General features: G+C 35.2%; 1 protein-coding gene across 1 annotated transcript in view; it reads right to left on the bottom strand.

Moving 5' to 3' along the window:
* LOC136028707 (muscle-specific protein 300 kDa-like) overlaps positions 1-17,185 on the bottom strand; it is a gene marked incomplete in the record, with an annotated part of 463,479 nt that overhangs the window by 282,391 nt on the left and 163,903 nt on the right. Inside the window, 5 exon segments of the mRNA XM_065706609.1 lie at positions 808-1,003; positions 5,224-5,401; positions 8,083-8,350; positions 9,394-9,758; positions 11,428-12,832. Coding sequence (XP_065562681.1) covers positions 808-1,003; positions 5,224-5,401; positions 8,083-8,350; positions 9,394-9,758; positions 11,428-12,832 — 2,412 coding nt within the window.

Here is a 17,185-nt window from a genome sequence, read left to right as displayed (position 1 = left end):
CTGATTGTTTTTCCCATGGACAATTGTACGTTGCATGTTCGAGGGTCGGTAAACCTGACAATCTATTTATATGCAGCGACAATTGGACAGTGAAGAATGTTGTATATTCGCAAGTTTTACGCAGTTAATTTGTATTGTATCTATCTATCTATCTATCTATATAAAAACGAGTTGTGTGTATGCATGTTTGTTTGTTTTTAAAAAGAGCGTTTGCATATGACGTCATTATAAGTACATAAGGCTTTGTATATGCACAAACAATGGGAAAGCCAAGAATGTTGTATATTTGCAAGTTTTACGTAGTTCAAAACACATATATAAATCTATCTATATTCATAGGTGGTACACAGGGACACACCTACAATGGCGCGTAACTAGTATGGCACGTAACGACTTACGCGCGCGGGGGAGCTTGGGGGGGGGGTGCGAAGCGCCCCCACCATATATATATATATATATATATATATATATATATATATATATATATATATATATATATATATATATATATATATATATATATATATATATGTTATTACTTCTGTTGTCAATAACAGAATGGAAGCATAGTTGAATACTATACTTTAAAGTTCTGAAAATCATAATTAGATGGTTTTAGTTAATTTTTTCCAAGATGATTTGATCTTTTTGCCTGTGTTCCCAAGTTTTCCTTAGCTCAACACTTATTCATTCGGCAACAAAGCAGAAATATGAGTTTCAGTCCATCATATCATAACAATTGTTAGGACTTGCTGCTAAAATCTAAAAGATGCCTCATATTCAATAACAAATTGCATATTTACTTACCTGATACTTTTCTAATTGCTCTTGCTTACTTTCTAGGGTTGGTTTTGGGGCATACTCTTTCAGAGTCGCTTCAGCTTCAGACAACCATGTTAGAAGTCTATCAAATTGTCCCTCGTATTCTTGCCACTGGTCAAGTCTCTCTTGCAGATCATGTCTTAAATCTTCTGAATTTGTTCTAAATTTCTCAAGTTCAAACCTGTTATAGATTTACAAATAGTAGGTATTAAAATCCTTATCTAAAAAATCAATAGACGTTCGATAGGAGGCGTATTGATTTTGACGTCAGACTGCACAGGCTCTAGATCGCACTGGGAGAGCCAAAGTTATCAAACAGTTCGCGGTAACGAACTGTCGTCAAGCAGTGATTCCTGCCAATAGCAAGAGAAACTCAAAAAAACGACTTTTGATAACAATATACCCACGAAGACCTCAGAGACTGAGAAAATTTGCTTGGTATACAAAAAAAAAAGGCAAAAAATTATGCCACATCAAAGTGGCATTTTCTGTCATCTTGCATTACAAAACAACATTTTTGCGACTAAGAGGGAGAAAAAGTGGTCAACAGAAAATTCTAAGATAGCCAATCAATTTAAAAGTAATAGGAAAGTTATATGTTGAGCTTCTTACTCTCAGAGGCAGTACGGCCGCGAGGTGGTGCATTTAACTGGTGCATTAGCTCATTTGACTAAATTGATTCATTTGAGGCTGTATATTTGCGTACAGTGATGTGTAGGTATGTTTGTGAATGTATTTCCAAAAACACCATCGGGCCATAGGAAAAAAAAACAGACAAAACAAACAAAACAAAAAAAAAACAGAACATAAACATAACGAAACCAAATAAATTAAAAAGAAAAACGTACTTGTATATGAATCTTCACGAAATTATTTATAAATAGATATGTCTTTCACGATGAATCAGCCCCTTTTCAACATACAACAAGTATTTTATTCCTTAATGCCATATTCCTTTTATTCCATATTCCTTAATGTAATTTTAACTCTTGATCCTACCAATTTGCGTACAATAATGTATATTTTCGTACAAGGTAATGGGCCTAAAGCCTCAGAGTTGCATTTTTGAGCTCAAATTTTTCAATTCGCCATGGACCTTCAGATAAGTTCAGTATGATGTTAGATAAGGAGGAGGAAATAGATCTCAAATCTTCCTTCATTCCTGCGAATATTTTTGAGCTTCTTGCGTAATATGGGTGTTTTTTTTGTGAGTAACATAAAATACAATATTAATATGCTTACAGGTGCGCAAAGGGAAGGTAGGGGAGAATCATAAACGCCACCAGGGAATTTCTAGGGGAGGGCAGTTCCCAAGATCTAAATGGAAATATTGCTCATTTTCCTTTTTATGTACATTTTTATGCGCTTTCAAGGGGGCGGGGGGGGGGTCTTTACTTCCACCAAAAAAACTTTATTTTTCAATTAACTTCTGTTCGTTTTTGGATTTTTAAAACATGCACAATATACCTTACCCAAAGGTTTTTGTTTTGAGACAATAAAACTAGATGTCACACGAGTTTTTGTTAAAATAGAACATCATACATACTCACGTTTTATTTCCCATTCCTCCTTAGCTTTCCCTACAAAATCCGAAAATTTATTTTGTTAAAAAGTCCAAGGGGTATATTATCCTCGGTGCCTTTTAGGATTTTAAGATAAAAATACCATGGTTTATGAAATACTGTCCAATATGAAATACTAAAGGAAATCAAACAAATTTTAGATAAGTAGCTAATATAATTTACAGAAATTTATGCTATTACTATTGCAATTTTTATTATGCATTATTGCAAAAGATTTGGAGCTACTCCTAAGGCTTCGGTTATTTTGCATCTTGGACTTCAACATTTTAGGAGAACTAAAATCTTTTGAAAAAAAGTGTAAAGAATGAAAAACGGAAGGGAGCAAAAAATCAAGATTTTATAATTGCAAGCTACAACTTAAACCTTAATTCACGAGCTGGACAGTGAAGTCTAGAGAAGATATAAAGCTTTCTAATCTTTGCTCTATCAAACCAATTCTGATTTTTACCCTAATTGAGCCTATCAGTGTGTTGAACCAGAGCTAAAGAGGAGGATACAAGTACAAGTCCTACCAGTAAAAGAATTTTCGAGGATTTCAAGCTCTTTTTACAACAAAATAATGTTTGTATTTTTCTGAATCAGCTTAAAACGAAAATTTTCAATGTAGTTCCAATATCCTAATCTTGGTTCGAAGACTTATCTTAACATTCTTCCAAACTTTTCTTGAGTGTGAAGTATGAATATTGTAGATACCGCACAGAGTTTCTTTTACATAGACACTAAAGTTTCAAGATAATTCCCACAGTCGTTTATGGTACATTGTAGATACTCTATTTTGAGAGCCTGGACGCATATAAAGTCTTTTGATATAGGTCAACATTTCTTTCAACATTCATTGAAATTCTCAATACCGTACCCTTACTGATATATTTCAGCTGCGCTATTTTGACAGCTTTAGGAGAATAGCTCATTTTGACTTAGAGCTCCAGAAGGAGCTCACCCTCCTTCTGGGTCTTTTGAATTAGTTCATCTTCCGTTTTACTGATCTTCCCTTACTGATACATTGCAGATACGCTATTTTGACAATCTTAGGAACATATTTTATATGAACTTATCTCACCATCCATATGGGTCTTTTGAATTAGTTCATTCCCGTAGATGAACTAATTCATCTACTGAATTAGTTCACATTAGTTTTTTTTTTACTGCTGGTGATGAACACTGTATGTGTGTTCGAAATATCCAGTTAAAAAAATTTATATCTGTTCATTGTCGATTGAAAGGTTTCACCCCTATTTTGAACAGTTATACTTTAGTTCATCTCCGTCTCAGCATTCCTTCAAAGTTTCAACTAAGACCCTAAGTCATTCCAAATATATTGTAGATACGCCATTTTGACAACTTGGATATACATAGTGTCTCTTAATCCACTCAAGTGATAAAGAAAGACACACTATCTTTATACTATTCTAATTTTCTTTGTTGATGCTTCGAACACATTTTCGACGAAGATGCGCCTTTAATTATCATTATTAGGCAGACTTTCTACAATTCTCTGCTGACCATCAGTTTGTACCATAGGATGGAAGCTCCCTCTTATATATATATAGAGATTTTCATTGTTTGCAGCTCCCTGTAGTATTTCCTAACATTAGAACACGACACACAGAAATTACGCATTGAGAGTAATTCCTCTTTCCCGAGAAGCAAAAATGAACATTTAGCATCGAAAGAATTTTCTCCAATAAAGAAAAGCATTTCCTTTCGTTTGTGGAATACACAGAATTAAATAAACAAAGAAAGCAAGTTTTTTTTTTTAAATAGGAGTCATTAATGAGTTTCTTATTCATGGGTTACTGGGTTTTTTTTTCTCCTCTACTCCGTCTTATCATCATACTCCGTCTATATTATGTCAATGATGAGTGTTCAATAAATAAGTAAAATAATACTTAGGAACACCCTATTAATATTTAAAATGTTTCATCGAATAAAAAAAAAGAGAAAAAGAATGACCCTGCTCCCAACAAAATATCGAAAGTTTGGTCTTTTCATCGATGGTAACCAGCCACTTGAAGCATCCGGGTAGAAAAGGGGCAGCCCTGTGGTAATATTGGCTTAGTTTGGGCTTTGACACGTTTCTTGAATTATATTTTTAACAGTTATTGCTGCTCAAAAGTTTTATAATTTGTAAAGGTTGCTTTTATTATTGTTTCCCTTTTCACATTTTAGACTTTTTATTCTCTCTAACTGGTTGACATAATAAAAAAAAGTTTGTAAAACACTAGAAGATTGATTAGTCACATAAAAGCTCACGAGTAAACAGCAATAGACCAGAACAAAAAGGATAGATCAACGAACCAATAAAACTTTACCTAAATCATCATTAATATAGAGAAATGATGACCCAAAGCAGATATCTCAATTGAGACGATATAAGGCTGAAATATTTCCTTCTGACATTTTGAAACAAACGATAGTTACCTAGATGAGGCAAAATCAAACACATCCTTCCTCAACTAGACTTTAAAATCTAATTTGTTATCTTTCAGTGTACTGTACATATCTGAGCATCAAAATGAGTATTTCGAGCCATAGCTATCTACCGTATACAACGGTGGTGTTAAATACTTTGGAACCAGTACCTTGAATTTTTCTCCGCTTTTCTCTGGCCCCTGAAATCTCCTTAATTTCAGCAAACAATTAAGCATAAGTTCTACCTTGTTTGAACATTTCAGTTGTTAAAGTGTAATTGTTAAAGCAGAAAAGGAGTTTAATTCGAGCGTTTTTATTTTTCAGGATTATTTCAAAGAGTCCTATATTTAAAACAATGGTGATTGATAGTATAATAGATAGTATTGAAAGGTTAAAGAATGCTTACCTTGCGTTAGAGAGATCTCTTTCCATTATTTCCTTGACTCTAGGTGGAAGTCGATGAGAAACAGCCTGGATGCACATTCCAACTGCATTTAATCGAGATTCGCCCTCAGGGATTGAGTCCATAATATCTTTTACTCTGTCCCTTCTTGTCATCAGTGCGTGTTTAGAGCCCCCAATATCTATTACAATATAAAAGATTTGCTTAGTTTTAGTTGTTTTTCTCTTCAAAAAAAGGAAAGACAGAAAGAAAAAATCATAGGCTGTCTTCATTAAATACTAGGTTCGATTATTAGTTCTTTCCCATGCTTTGTGCCAGTCAGGCCTTTAAGGTGCCCCTTGCGTCACCCTAAAAACGGACTATACGTATGTCTTGAGGCGCCCCAGCACAAGACAAACTATATCTATATCAAACTTTGTGAAAATAGTTCTTGAAGTAAATAGTATCCACATAAGATCAACCTTGCATAGCTTATAGAGACCTGTTGTAAACTGGTAAGGTTTCATAAAGCCTTAGTCTAAAGTAATTAATAAAAAAAAACATACTGCCAAAAAAGAACCATTTTCAATACGCATCAAAATATACAATCTATCTATTACTCCTGGAGCATCAACCTTTAAAAAATAAATTAAATGAATAATAATATTGAACATTATGAAAAAAAAAGTGAAGTCATTATACAATCACATTAATTCGAACTTGATTGGATTCATTTCATTCCTTGTTTGTCCTCGGTTCCATGATAGAAATGGCTGTTCACTCTATTTACAGCAATAGATTTATAAAAATATTTTTTTCATCTTTTGAATACTACCTTACTTAAGGGTTCTCAAGACCTGAGCCAGGAACAAGGGCAAAAAAGTTTTAATTTAACAACCTAGAAAAATATAACAAATGACGAATATTTAGCAGTATTTGCAAAAAATAGTCATTTTTTGGCTTTACCGCACCTGGTCTTTGTCTATTTTGTTTTCTTCTGATATTCACAGCTAAGGGGTCGGCAATTATACCCATGCCCAGCTTCAAGGTCACTATTTCATCTGTACGCACTAGAAATTAGGCAAGAACATTTTGAAATGTGTATGGTCGGGAGATCCCACTAAATACATGGTAACCTATGTTGCTGTTACGTTTCAAACTTCGGTCTCCAACTTCTAAGAGTAATAAGCAATACTTCCAGCTCAGACTCCTTAAATTTATTTTGAATAAATCTAAACCTACGGACAGAAATCAATACAAAATCTGGGCCGACGAATATATCGACCGACCGAGGATATGGAGTCGATATGAGAGTCAGTGTCATTATCGGAAATCGGGAGCAAATCGGTTATCGGCAGATATATATATATATATATATATATATATATATATATATATATATATATATATATATATACATATATATATACATACATATATATATATATATATATATATATATATATATATATATATATATATATATATATATATATATATATATATATATATATATATATATTTTTTATGCGAAACTTGTCCAGAAGATGGTATCAGGTTCCCTCAGGTAATTTTTGCTGTTCCACTCCTTGGGGTGGAGCCACCAGATAAGTCTGACCATGATGGAGATAGCCGCAAAGGTGAGTCAACTGAAGTCAAAGCGTATTTGTTGTCAATGCTTGTCAATACAAACCCGGTGCAGCAATGTTCCAGATGTATGGTGACTTTAAGAGCGCACATCTTCTACCAAAACAACTAAAAAGAATATAATAAACCATACATTTCTGTTTAATGAATGTTCACTTGTGTGGATGAAAGATCCAACACTGAAACGGTTAAAACCATTATATTCAGTCAGGGGTGCAGCTAATGGGGAGAGGGGGTGTTTTGAGGTGGGGAAAGGGGAGTTCCAGGTTCCGCCGCCACGTGTCAACACCTTAGAGAATTTACCTTGGAAATTTAGCTTCTGTGTCCGCATTTGTTGGCATGCTGGATGATTGTGTCGACACATTCTTTAAATCCCTCCTCCTAACTAAAACTCTGGCTGCACTCCTGTATCCAGTGTGTCTAGCATGGATTCGTTAATAAGAGGCCATATGATATGAATATAAAGTAAATTTTTGACATTAATGTATGAATGATTAAAATTCTAATTCCAGCTATTAAGATTTGGGTTTTGAATAGTCAATTTAAATATCTTACGCTTCTTTCAATAAGATTTCCCCGTACATGTGTTTATATAACGAAATTGGCTTCTTTTATTAATGTTTTTTTCTCTTATTTACTACTTCTACAAATATCCGCCATTTCGTTTGTGTGCTCAGAAGCTGCTGATAAGAAAAGGTATAGAAAATCAAACAATTCCTGTGAATGGCCTAATTTTGGAATCAAAAGTGAATTATTGAGGCTGCTCTTCGGTGTGTAATGGACCAGGGAGAAATATATGAGCATGAATATGGACAGAGAATAGTAGTTTTAAACTTTAGTTAAGTTTTTAAATTCCCCAAAGGGGAATTTATCAGCAAATTACATCGGTATCATATCGGTGCGCAACCAATATATCGGTATCGGTATCGGAACCCAAAAATCCATATCGATCGGGCCCTTTTCCTTAACCCTACAGAATACTCCAACTCTAAAAAGGAGGATAAAGGAAAAGCTCATATCTTGCAGCTCGCTGAGGACGTTCTGTCATAATCTTTTTATTCAGTGCAAAATTTTGCCCAGAAAAATTTTTGAATAAATATTAAAATTCAGTTGTTGTGTTTTACAACGTAAGTTATTCGAGGTGATTTGTTTCGAAGTGATTTACAAAAGTGACTTCGTGCAATGATGCTTACATTTCATATTTTTTTTTATCTAATAAATAAGATGGAAACTTACCTGAGCATAATGAGAGACGATCCCACATTTGCTTTTGCCAATCATTCTGCACTTTCGCCACATCTAAATAATTTTGTATCTTTTCTTGTGCCCAATCAAGAAGTTCGCAGTTGGATTTAAGGTTTTCACAAAACCCTAGATAACGTTCAAGTAGATCGTCTGTTTTTACAGAAGATGGCTGTACATCCTGTGACACAGATAGGCTATTGAATTTTTCGGTTATTGTTCCGATTAGCCGTTTATGGGACTGCGCGTCTTGCAGCAAACTCTGAAACAAATTGTTTTTGTTTTAGCAAGATATAGATGCTAAAATAAGAAATAACAAAACTAAGAATAGTTTTTTGAAACTTTTAACTGTTTTATCTCTGATTTTGATTAATTTTGCCAATGCGAAATCACAGAAAAAATTTCTTTTAAAGTCTGAATCTCACTGAAGTAGTATCAAAGTTTTCTAAGCATTATTATATTAGTCTGCATCAGTGCATGAACCAAAAATAAAAAAGAAACGATATCATATAAAAATTACGACTATACAGTTGCCACAGACTTACCTTTCCTTACAGTACGGAAAGTATAATATTTTCTAAGGAGTGGATACAACTCACACCACACAATTTCTGCAAAGATGTTTAAGAAATAAAAAAAAAAAATCTATATGCTGTTTATCTTAGAAACCAATTCCAGAACTTAAGTTGCTGTAAAATTGTAAATAGGCTAGCCAGAAAAAAAAGAACAGGCATTTTTTATTTGCGTGGGTGATGTCGCAAGGTTAAACAATCAGCAGAAATACACCTAAATAAAGGACAAGTTTCTTGAAATATGTTGAAAAACAGGTTTCAAGTAGTCCATTACATAAAAATATTTATTCTGAACCCCCCCCCAAAAAAAGGTCATTATTGCGCAGACGAAAGTTCTCAGCAATGACTGTAATCATCGTATTTAAGCGAAGTGAATTTATGTAGGGACATGTAATGATTTTATAATATAGATACTAGTAGTGAAATATTAGATTTTCGACTGAAGATATATCTTGCTCTTCCCCAATTAAAAAAAACTAAAAAATAGGTCTTTAGCAAAGGATAATTTCTTAAAGTTGTTTTAAAAAAAATTTATGAAGCAACTTGAAAGAAAAAATGAATTCCTCTCTCACCCAGGAAAAAAAAACAGAAATAGTATCTCAGAAAAGACTTGTTAGTGATGTTCAAAACTAAGAGATTCCAGGTCTTTAGGTTTTTAAAAATACACGCACTGATATCAAAATAGGCATAGTAGTAGCGGTAAGTAGAGAAGGAGTATTCACTGAAAATATACCTTATTCTTTCCCAGCTTTGAACGAAGGTCTTGAACAGATGTCCAATTAACACTGTCAAGAGGTGGGACTGTTTTTTCTGCATTTTCGATCCAAGCAGTTGCATTAGAAATGGTATCTTGGTAATTAATTTGCTGTTGGAGCAGAAGCTCCTGATTTTTCTGTTGATCAAGGATTTTTATTTCCAACGTGTCCCACCTTTCTCGTAATTCCCTCAGATCACAACGTATCTTTTCTCGGCCAACAGCAGAGGTATCAGGAAAAACACGCTCTCCAAGAGAAGTAAGTGATCCGAACTTATGTGGAGCAGCATCACGCTCCAGAACAAGCTTTTGAATATGATCGTCGATATCTTCATTTATTGTTCCTAGGAGCGGAAAAAAACGATTAAAACATATAAACATACATTCAATTCGTAAACAAGCATCCAACTCGAATAGTGGTCATATGCTCAAAAGTTTATAGGACCACAGATCAATAATAAAGCTAAATGGGAACATATTTTTTATTCAAGAGTGATTTTTTTTTAGAAGGTTCAAATTGCATATACAAAATAAAATTCAAGTAGACAAAAAAGAGGGAGATTTGAAGAAAGGCAAGAAAATATAGCGACAATGTGTGTTTTTCTTGGTAAAATGTGTAAAAGTTATAAAAGATTTCTGATAGCACAAGATACAAATTAGAAACCCTTTCCATGATTTACATTTTGATTATTAGATAGGTTCAGCCATTTACATTTACTGAAGTTGATCATATTTCAAGATTATTTTTAAAAAAAAGGTATTTATTGTTGTCGCTTTGCAGACTAAAGATACTTTACCAACTAAAAGAACACTTAATTAAGTTTAAAAAAAAGAATTTTGATCAAATGAAGTTTAAGCTATGTGAAAAATTATTTTCCAAATTATGTCTTGAAAGGCGGCAAATCAAAACTCAATATCAGACGTCACCAAATTGATTCATCAAGGATGATAATCATATATGTACATATAGCCCCAAGCAGTGGAAAGTATACATAAAAATTTTGAAGTCGGGTTCCCGTCCTATTATTATCTTCACATTAGCTTCGAAATTGGAAGGAACTTCGTTCTATTTAAAACTGTGTCTGCAAAATAAATATCCACTTGCAGATATGAAAACCAAATTCAACAAAATCTGATGCTACCACCACCGCACTATATGTCTTCTCTTAAAAAAAAAAAAATGATTGAAAAAATATGGATACACCATTTAGGAACAGTAGTAAGGTATAATTCAAATTTGCTTAGATCAAGGTCATGACGTTTCTTCACCACTTAATGAAAAAAAAATCCAGCAACAAAAAATAAGAAATAACCAAGGAAACCTAAGCCTTAGCTGCTTTAAGGGATCGGGAATATAAAAATAATTCATTTCGGAAGCCAAAGTGGGGAGAAGCAGTGTGTGTGTTCATCGAGGCAGCAAAGACAGGTTGATTATAAGAACACTGCAGAAAATTCAACAAATCGTCGATGTTACAAGACCTATGGGATTGTAGGTTCAGTTTTTATCTATTTCCTTACGTACGTGCCTAAAGATGGCTACGACAGTATTAAAAAAACACAAGCACTAAAGGATGGTTTAGATGATTGTATTACAAAGAAGAATTGGTAGGAGAAAGTGATAGGACCATGGTCAAGCCAGGTATTTCTAAGTGGTGTTGCCCCCCCCCCATTCTAGACAGTAGATAGGGACAGTGGGAATCTCGTTAATCCATTCGAGCGCGTCACTAATTAGATGACGAGGCATTTGGCCTCGCGCTTCGTTGACCGCACTTCGTTGAATTTCTTCGCCTTGACATTCAGAGCACTGGGCAGAAATCACATTGCATCAACACGCGATAGCGCCTTCGCAATGCTTTGTTTTAATTAGACAGTCCCCCCCCCCATTCTGGATACATATTTTAGTTTTATACCTAATTTTTACAATCTGATTTGGTGTTTTTGGTGACTTAATTTATTTATCCTTGTTGTTTGAAAAGATACACTTAAAGAGACTTAAAGTAAGTAATAGTTTACCTTTAATAACACTTTCCACAATTTCTTCAGTTGAAACTATCCAAGTCAAAAGATCCAAAAACTTTTCTTCGTAGATGGCATGGTCAGTGACTACGCATTCCCACTTAGAAATCCATTCTTTGCTTAATATATGCAAGCTTTGATACCTATTGCTTAGCTGTATGATAAATGGCTTAATGCGCTCAACTCCACTAACAGCAAGGAGTATATTGGCTTGATCAACAAAGTTATCTACTTCTTTTTCATATTGGATGATTATTTCTCTTTTTTTCTTAAAAGAGCTTAATTGTTTCTCCTTTTCATCTAAAGTACTTAGGAGATCCATCTGTCGAAATACTGCTTCATTGTCTTTGAACCAAGAGCCCAAGAGCTCCATCCCTGATTCAAATTTAGTCCATAAAGATAAAGCATTTAATATTTGTTCTTCCGAGGCATTCAAACAAATCAGATAGTTTGTCCATGTTTCTTCAAGCTCTTGAGCGCACTTCCGTAAAACAGTTCCACCTTTGGATGAAGTAGAATGACACACACGTTTGGTCAAGTTTTTGATCATTATCAATTGGCTATCCCCCAATTGCTTATTTGATTTTAGCTCTTTTATCACTGACATTTTGCGATGAAGTTCTGCTCTTTCACCGGTAGGGCTTTGACATGGCTGATATTTACCACGTTGCAGCAAAATCCAGTTCTGAAACTCGTTCGTCAGTAAAAGAAGCTGAGAATGTTCTGATATACAATTTTCTAACTTCACCATTAAATCTTTTGACTTCTTACCAATATCAACAAATAGTTGCTTGATGGAGGAAATATACACATGAAGGCTCTTATCTTGTGTTTGTTCAACAAGCTTCTTAGAGCGGGAGCAGACAGCTTCCACAAGGTTTTGATGAGTCGTTATCTCGGAATGGACAAGTCTATGGTTTTGCAACTGAGCCTTTTTCTCTTGCAAAGTACCCTTGAGATCAGTTTGCTGCTGCATCACTTGTTCAATATCTCGAAGCCATCTCGTCAGCTCTTCTTGACTAGTTGTGAATTCTGCGAATTGTTCCAAGCATGCATCCATTTTTTGTAATGACACTTCAACATCATCACTGTATATTTCCCAGCGATCACGTAGCATTCGCAACTGTTGCCTAATAGCTTCTCTCCCTTCTGGGGCAGTGTGACTATACAGCCTTTCACCAAGTTCAATTATATTATCAACTTTAATGGAAGCTTCACTTCTTCCTTCATTCAAATCTGAAAGCTTTGCCCTCTTTTCTGATAGAACCTTCATATCTCCGACGATTTCGCTACACATTCGAAGAAAATCTTCCGATTCGTCTATCCATTCAATCATTTTCTTAAATTGGTCATCGAATGAAATATTCTCTTTTAAATATTGCTCGTAGCGAAGTATCATTTCCTAGGGGGAAAACAAATGTAAATAGTGATTAAGATAAAAAAATGAAGAAAAAGAAATTCAACTTGACAAGAAAACTATGGATGTTATGCATTTAATTGTAGAAAGTCGAATCTGTGCAGAAACAACAATATATGTAGTTAGTAAAATCTACACAACATAGAATTCTTGGTCTTTGATTCTAACTGATCATAAGACAATCAAAGTTAAAAAAAAATTGAAAAGTGACGTGAAAACTAAGGGCAAACACAGTTTATCCACACATACGTACTTAAAGCGGATAGGCATGCTATCACATCCTGAATTACTCCTCCACTCTTTTAACTAAAATTAAACATTTTTAAAGGTCACACCACCAAGTGCTGTAACACAAGAGCAAAGACCAAAAATCTTTTTTTTACCGCTGTATTTCGAGACCAAAAAGAACTATTCTCCAAAGACAATTCATATGCCAAATACTTTCAACTAACAACAGCTTTTACTTCTACACTTGAAAATATTTCCAGAGTGTTTCTACACATATCATAAGTCTCACTTCTGTATAGAATAGCTTATGCTTGTTTCATTTTTCAGTGCTGCTCTTTGCTTTCATTTGAAAACCATAATTTATATTTATATTCATTTATATTACGATATCAGAATTTTCTAAAATACAAGGGTGAATAAGGTCCTCTTAACCCATATCTTTCTCTCTTAAAGTCCACTTTTATTTTACCTGTTTCTACATTTAAGCCCGTGATTTCTGCTAAGAATTGCCGCTTTCACAACAAGAGGGGAGCTACCACTCTTTCATCACCCATATTGGTCATTTAGAATAAAGATATTCCTAACAAGAGCTAAGAGCTTATATGGCACTTGTCACGAGGTCGGAAGAGCCAAGAACCAAGAGCTCATATGGTATGAGCTCTGGCAAAATTCTAAGAATCAATAGATTGCTTTAAAAGGAAAACCACAGGCTTAATGCCAGATGGGATTTAAATAAGAGCTCTGATTCACGAGGTCCTTCTAAATATTAAAATTCATTAAGATCCGATCACCCACTCGTAAGTTAAAAATACCTCAATTTTTCTAATTTTTTCTCTCCCTTCATCCCCCAGATGGTCGAATCGGGGAAAACGACTTTATCAAGTCAATTTGTGCAGCTCCCTGACATGCCTACCAATTTCCGTCGTCCTAGCACGTCCAGAAGCACCAAACTCGCCAAAGTACTGAACGCACCCCGTAACTCCCCCAAAGGGAGCAAATCTAGTCCAGTTACGTCAATCACGTATCTACGAGATTTATAAACGTTTTCCAAGATTTCCAGTTTCACCCTCCAACTCCCTCCAGTGTCAACAGATCTGGTCGGGATTTGAAATAAGAGTTCTGAGAAATGAGTTCCTTCTAAATATCAAATTTCATTAAGATCCAGTCATCCGTTCTTAAGTTAAAATACCTCAATTTTTCTAATTTTTCCTAATTAACGCCCCCAGCTCCCCTAGAGGGAACATATCGGTTCCAATTATGTCAATCACGTATCTATAGCTTGTGCTTATTCTTACCATCAAGTTTCCTCCCGATCTCTCAACTCTAAGCGTTTTCCAAGATTTCTGGTTTCCAAGATTTCTGGTTTCCAAGATTTCCGGTTTCCCCCTCCATCTCCCCCAATGTCACCGGATCTAAGTATGATTTAAAATGAGAGTTCTAAAGCACAAAATCCTTCTAAAGATCAAATTTCATTTAGATCTGATCACCCGTTCGTAAGTTACAAATACCTTATTTTTTCTAATTTTTCCGAATTACTCTCCCCCCCCCCAACTCCATCAAAAAGAGCGGATTCGGTCCGGTTATTTCCGTCACATATCTTATACTTGTGCTTATTCTTCCCACCAAGTTTCCTCCTGACCTCTCCACTTTAAGGGTTTTCCAAGATTTCTGGTCCCCCCCCATGACACTGGATCCCTTCGGGATTTAAAATAAGAGATCTGAGTTACAAGGTCCTTCTAAATATCAAATTTCATTAAGATCCGATCACTCCTTCGTAAGTTAAAAATACCTCGTTTTTTCTAAATTTTTTAGTATTAACCCTCCCCCCCCCAACTCACCCAAAGAGAGCGGATCCGTTCTGGTTATGTCACTCACGTATCTAGGACTTGTGCCTATTTTTCACCGAGTTTCATCCCGATCCCTCCACTCTAAGCGTTTTCCAAGATTTTAGGTTCAGGTTCCCCCCCCCCCCGACTCCCACCAATGTCACCGAAACCGGTCGGGATTTAAAATTTAAAAACTAGCTCCGAGACGCTATATCCTTCCAAACATCAAATTTCATTTAGATCCGATGACTCCGTCGTAAGTTAAAAAATACCTCATTCTTTCTAATTTTTCGGAATTGACCCCCCCCCCCCAAATCCCCCAAAGAGAGCGGATCCGTTCCGGTTATTTCAATCACGTATCTAGGACTTGTTATTATTTTTCCCACCAAGTTTCATCCCGATCCCTCCACTCTAAGCGTTTTCCAAGATTTTAGATCCCCCCTAACTCCCTGCAATGTCACCGGATCTAGTCGAGATTTAAATTAAAAGCTCTGAGACACGATATCCTTCCAAACATCAAATTTCATTGAGATCCGATGACTCCTTCGGAAGTTAAAAATACCTCATTTTTTCTAATTTTTCAGAATTACCCCCCCCCCCAGCTCCCCCAAAGAAAGCGGATCCGTTCCGGTTATGTCAATCACGTATATAGGACTTGTGATTATTTTTACCACCAAGTTTCATCCCGATCCCTCCACTCTAAGCGTTTTCCAAGATTTTAGCCCCCCCCCCTCCTACCTAGCTCCCCGCAATGTCGCCGGATCTAGTCGAAATTTAAAATAAGAGCTCTGAGACACAATATCCTTCCAAACATCAAATTTCATTAAGATCCGGTCACTCCTTCGTAAGTTAAAAATACCTTATTTTTTCTAATTTTTCCGATTTAACCCCCCCCCCCCCTCCCCCAGATGGGCGAATCGAGGAAACAGCAATTTCGAATTTAATCTGGTCTGGTTCCTGATACGCCTGCCAAATTTCATCGTCCTAGCTTACCTGGAAACGCCTAAAGTAGCAAAACCGGGACAGACAGACAGACAGACCGACAAACCGACAGAATTTGCGATCGCTATATGTCACATGATAGATACCAAGTGCCATAAAAATGAAGAGGTGCTATAGGATATCCTCCCCCCTGTATATTCATCTGAAGGACCCATTATTTAAAGTTTGAAAACATTATTGCTAAAATTATTGCTAATTGATAATCGATTTTGAGGTCACTTTGTCAACTGCACTAAAAAGTGCACCATGACTGTCAACAGTCATGGTTTTAGCATCTGTTTTCTCCCAGGACAGCCTGATCTAGGCTGTAAAATATTTAACCCGCATAAGCTTTCAGAGATAGACTTACAAAAAAGAGCGTTACGCATAATTACTTAAACCTATATATGGTTAATACGTTACCAAATCGAAATTTATTTACATGGTGGGCCTATCCCGTACTAAAAAAAAACAAATCCTTAAATTATGTGCAAACGGATGGAAAGTACGGCTGCAATTTCAAACATAATGAAATTGACTAATGATTTTGGTCAAAAGTACCTCTCGCCATGTTCCTTAAGGAATAACATTCTAGAGATGAGACGCACACAAACGAATTACAAAAATCAAATAGTTTGCAGTAGCGAACCGTAAGTAAGGATTAACAATAGTAATCGTAACTCTAAAAAACTAAATTTTGAAATGAATAAATATATCAAAACAATTAGCTTATTATGCTGATTCCAAATATATAAGATTCATTATGCTTAGTGTTACACATAAAAGGCTACAAGCCCGAGAAAATTTGCCTGATCTTAGAAAAGAAGAGAAAAGCCCCTATCTATAAAATCTTGATGACAATCAAACCATCAGATTCGACTTATCTGAGAACCTTACTGTAAAGGTTTCAAACTCCCATCTGCAAGAATGTGGAATTTTGTTCGTTTTTTTTTTTGTCAGAAGAAAGATAACGATTTTTTTTTTTTTTGCCTTGCCCTTGGGATGATCATATTGAAGCAATGGTCCTAAAACATCAGAAGAGAGCTCATTTGAACGGATACTAAAAATTCTAGTCCTTTTTTTAAGTGACCAAAAAGATTGGAAGGCAACTAGCCCCCCCTCCCATGGTCTTTTTCCCTAAAATCGTCCGATCAAAATTTTAAGATAACCATTTTTTTAGCATAGTTGAAAAGTCCAAATTTATGCCTTTACAGATAACATGCCCCCCAGCCCATGGGGATAGGTCTTTAAGTTATAGAATTTACCATTATTTACGTTTAGCGTTTGTTATTGGGAAGTATGC

The sequence above is a fragment of the Artemia franciscana genome, chromosome 1 (assembly GCF_032884065.1).
Source record: "Artemia franciscana chromosome 1, ASM3288406v1, whole genome shotgun sequence".
NCBI classification, from domain to species: Eukaryota; Metazoa; Arthropoda; class Branchiopoda; order Anostraca; family Artemiidae; genus Artemia; species Artemia franciscana.
The sequence above is the reverse complement of the archived record's forward strand: the minus strand, read 5'-3'. Positions and strand labels throughout refer to the sequence as shown.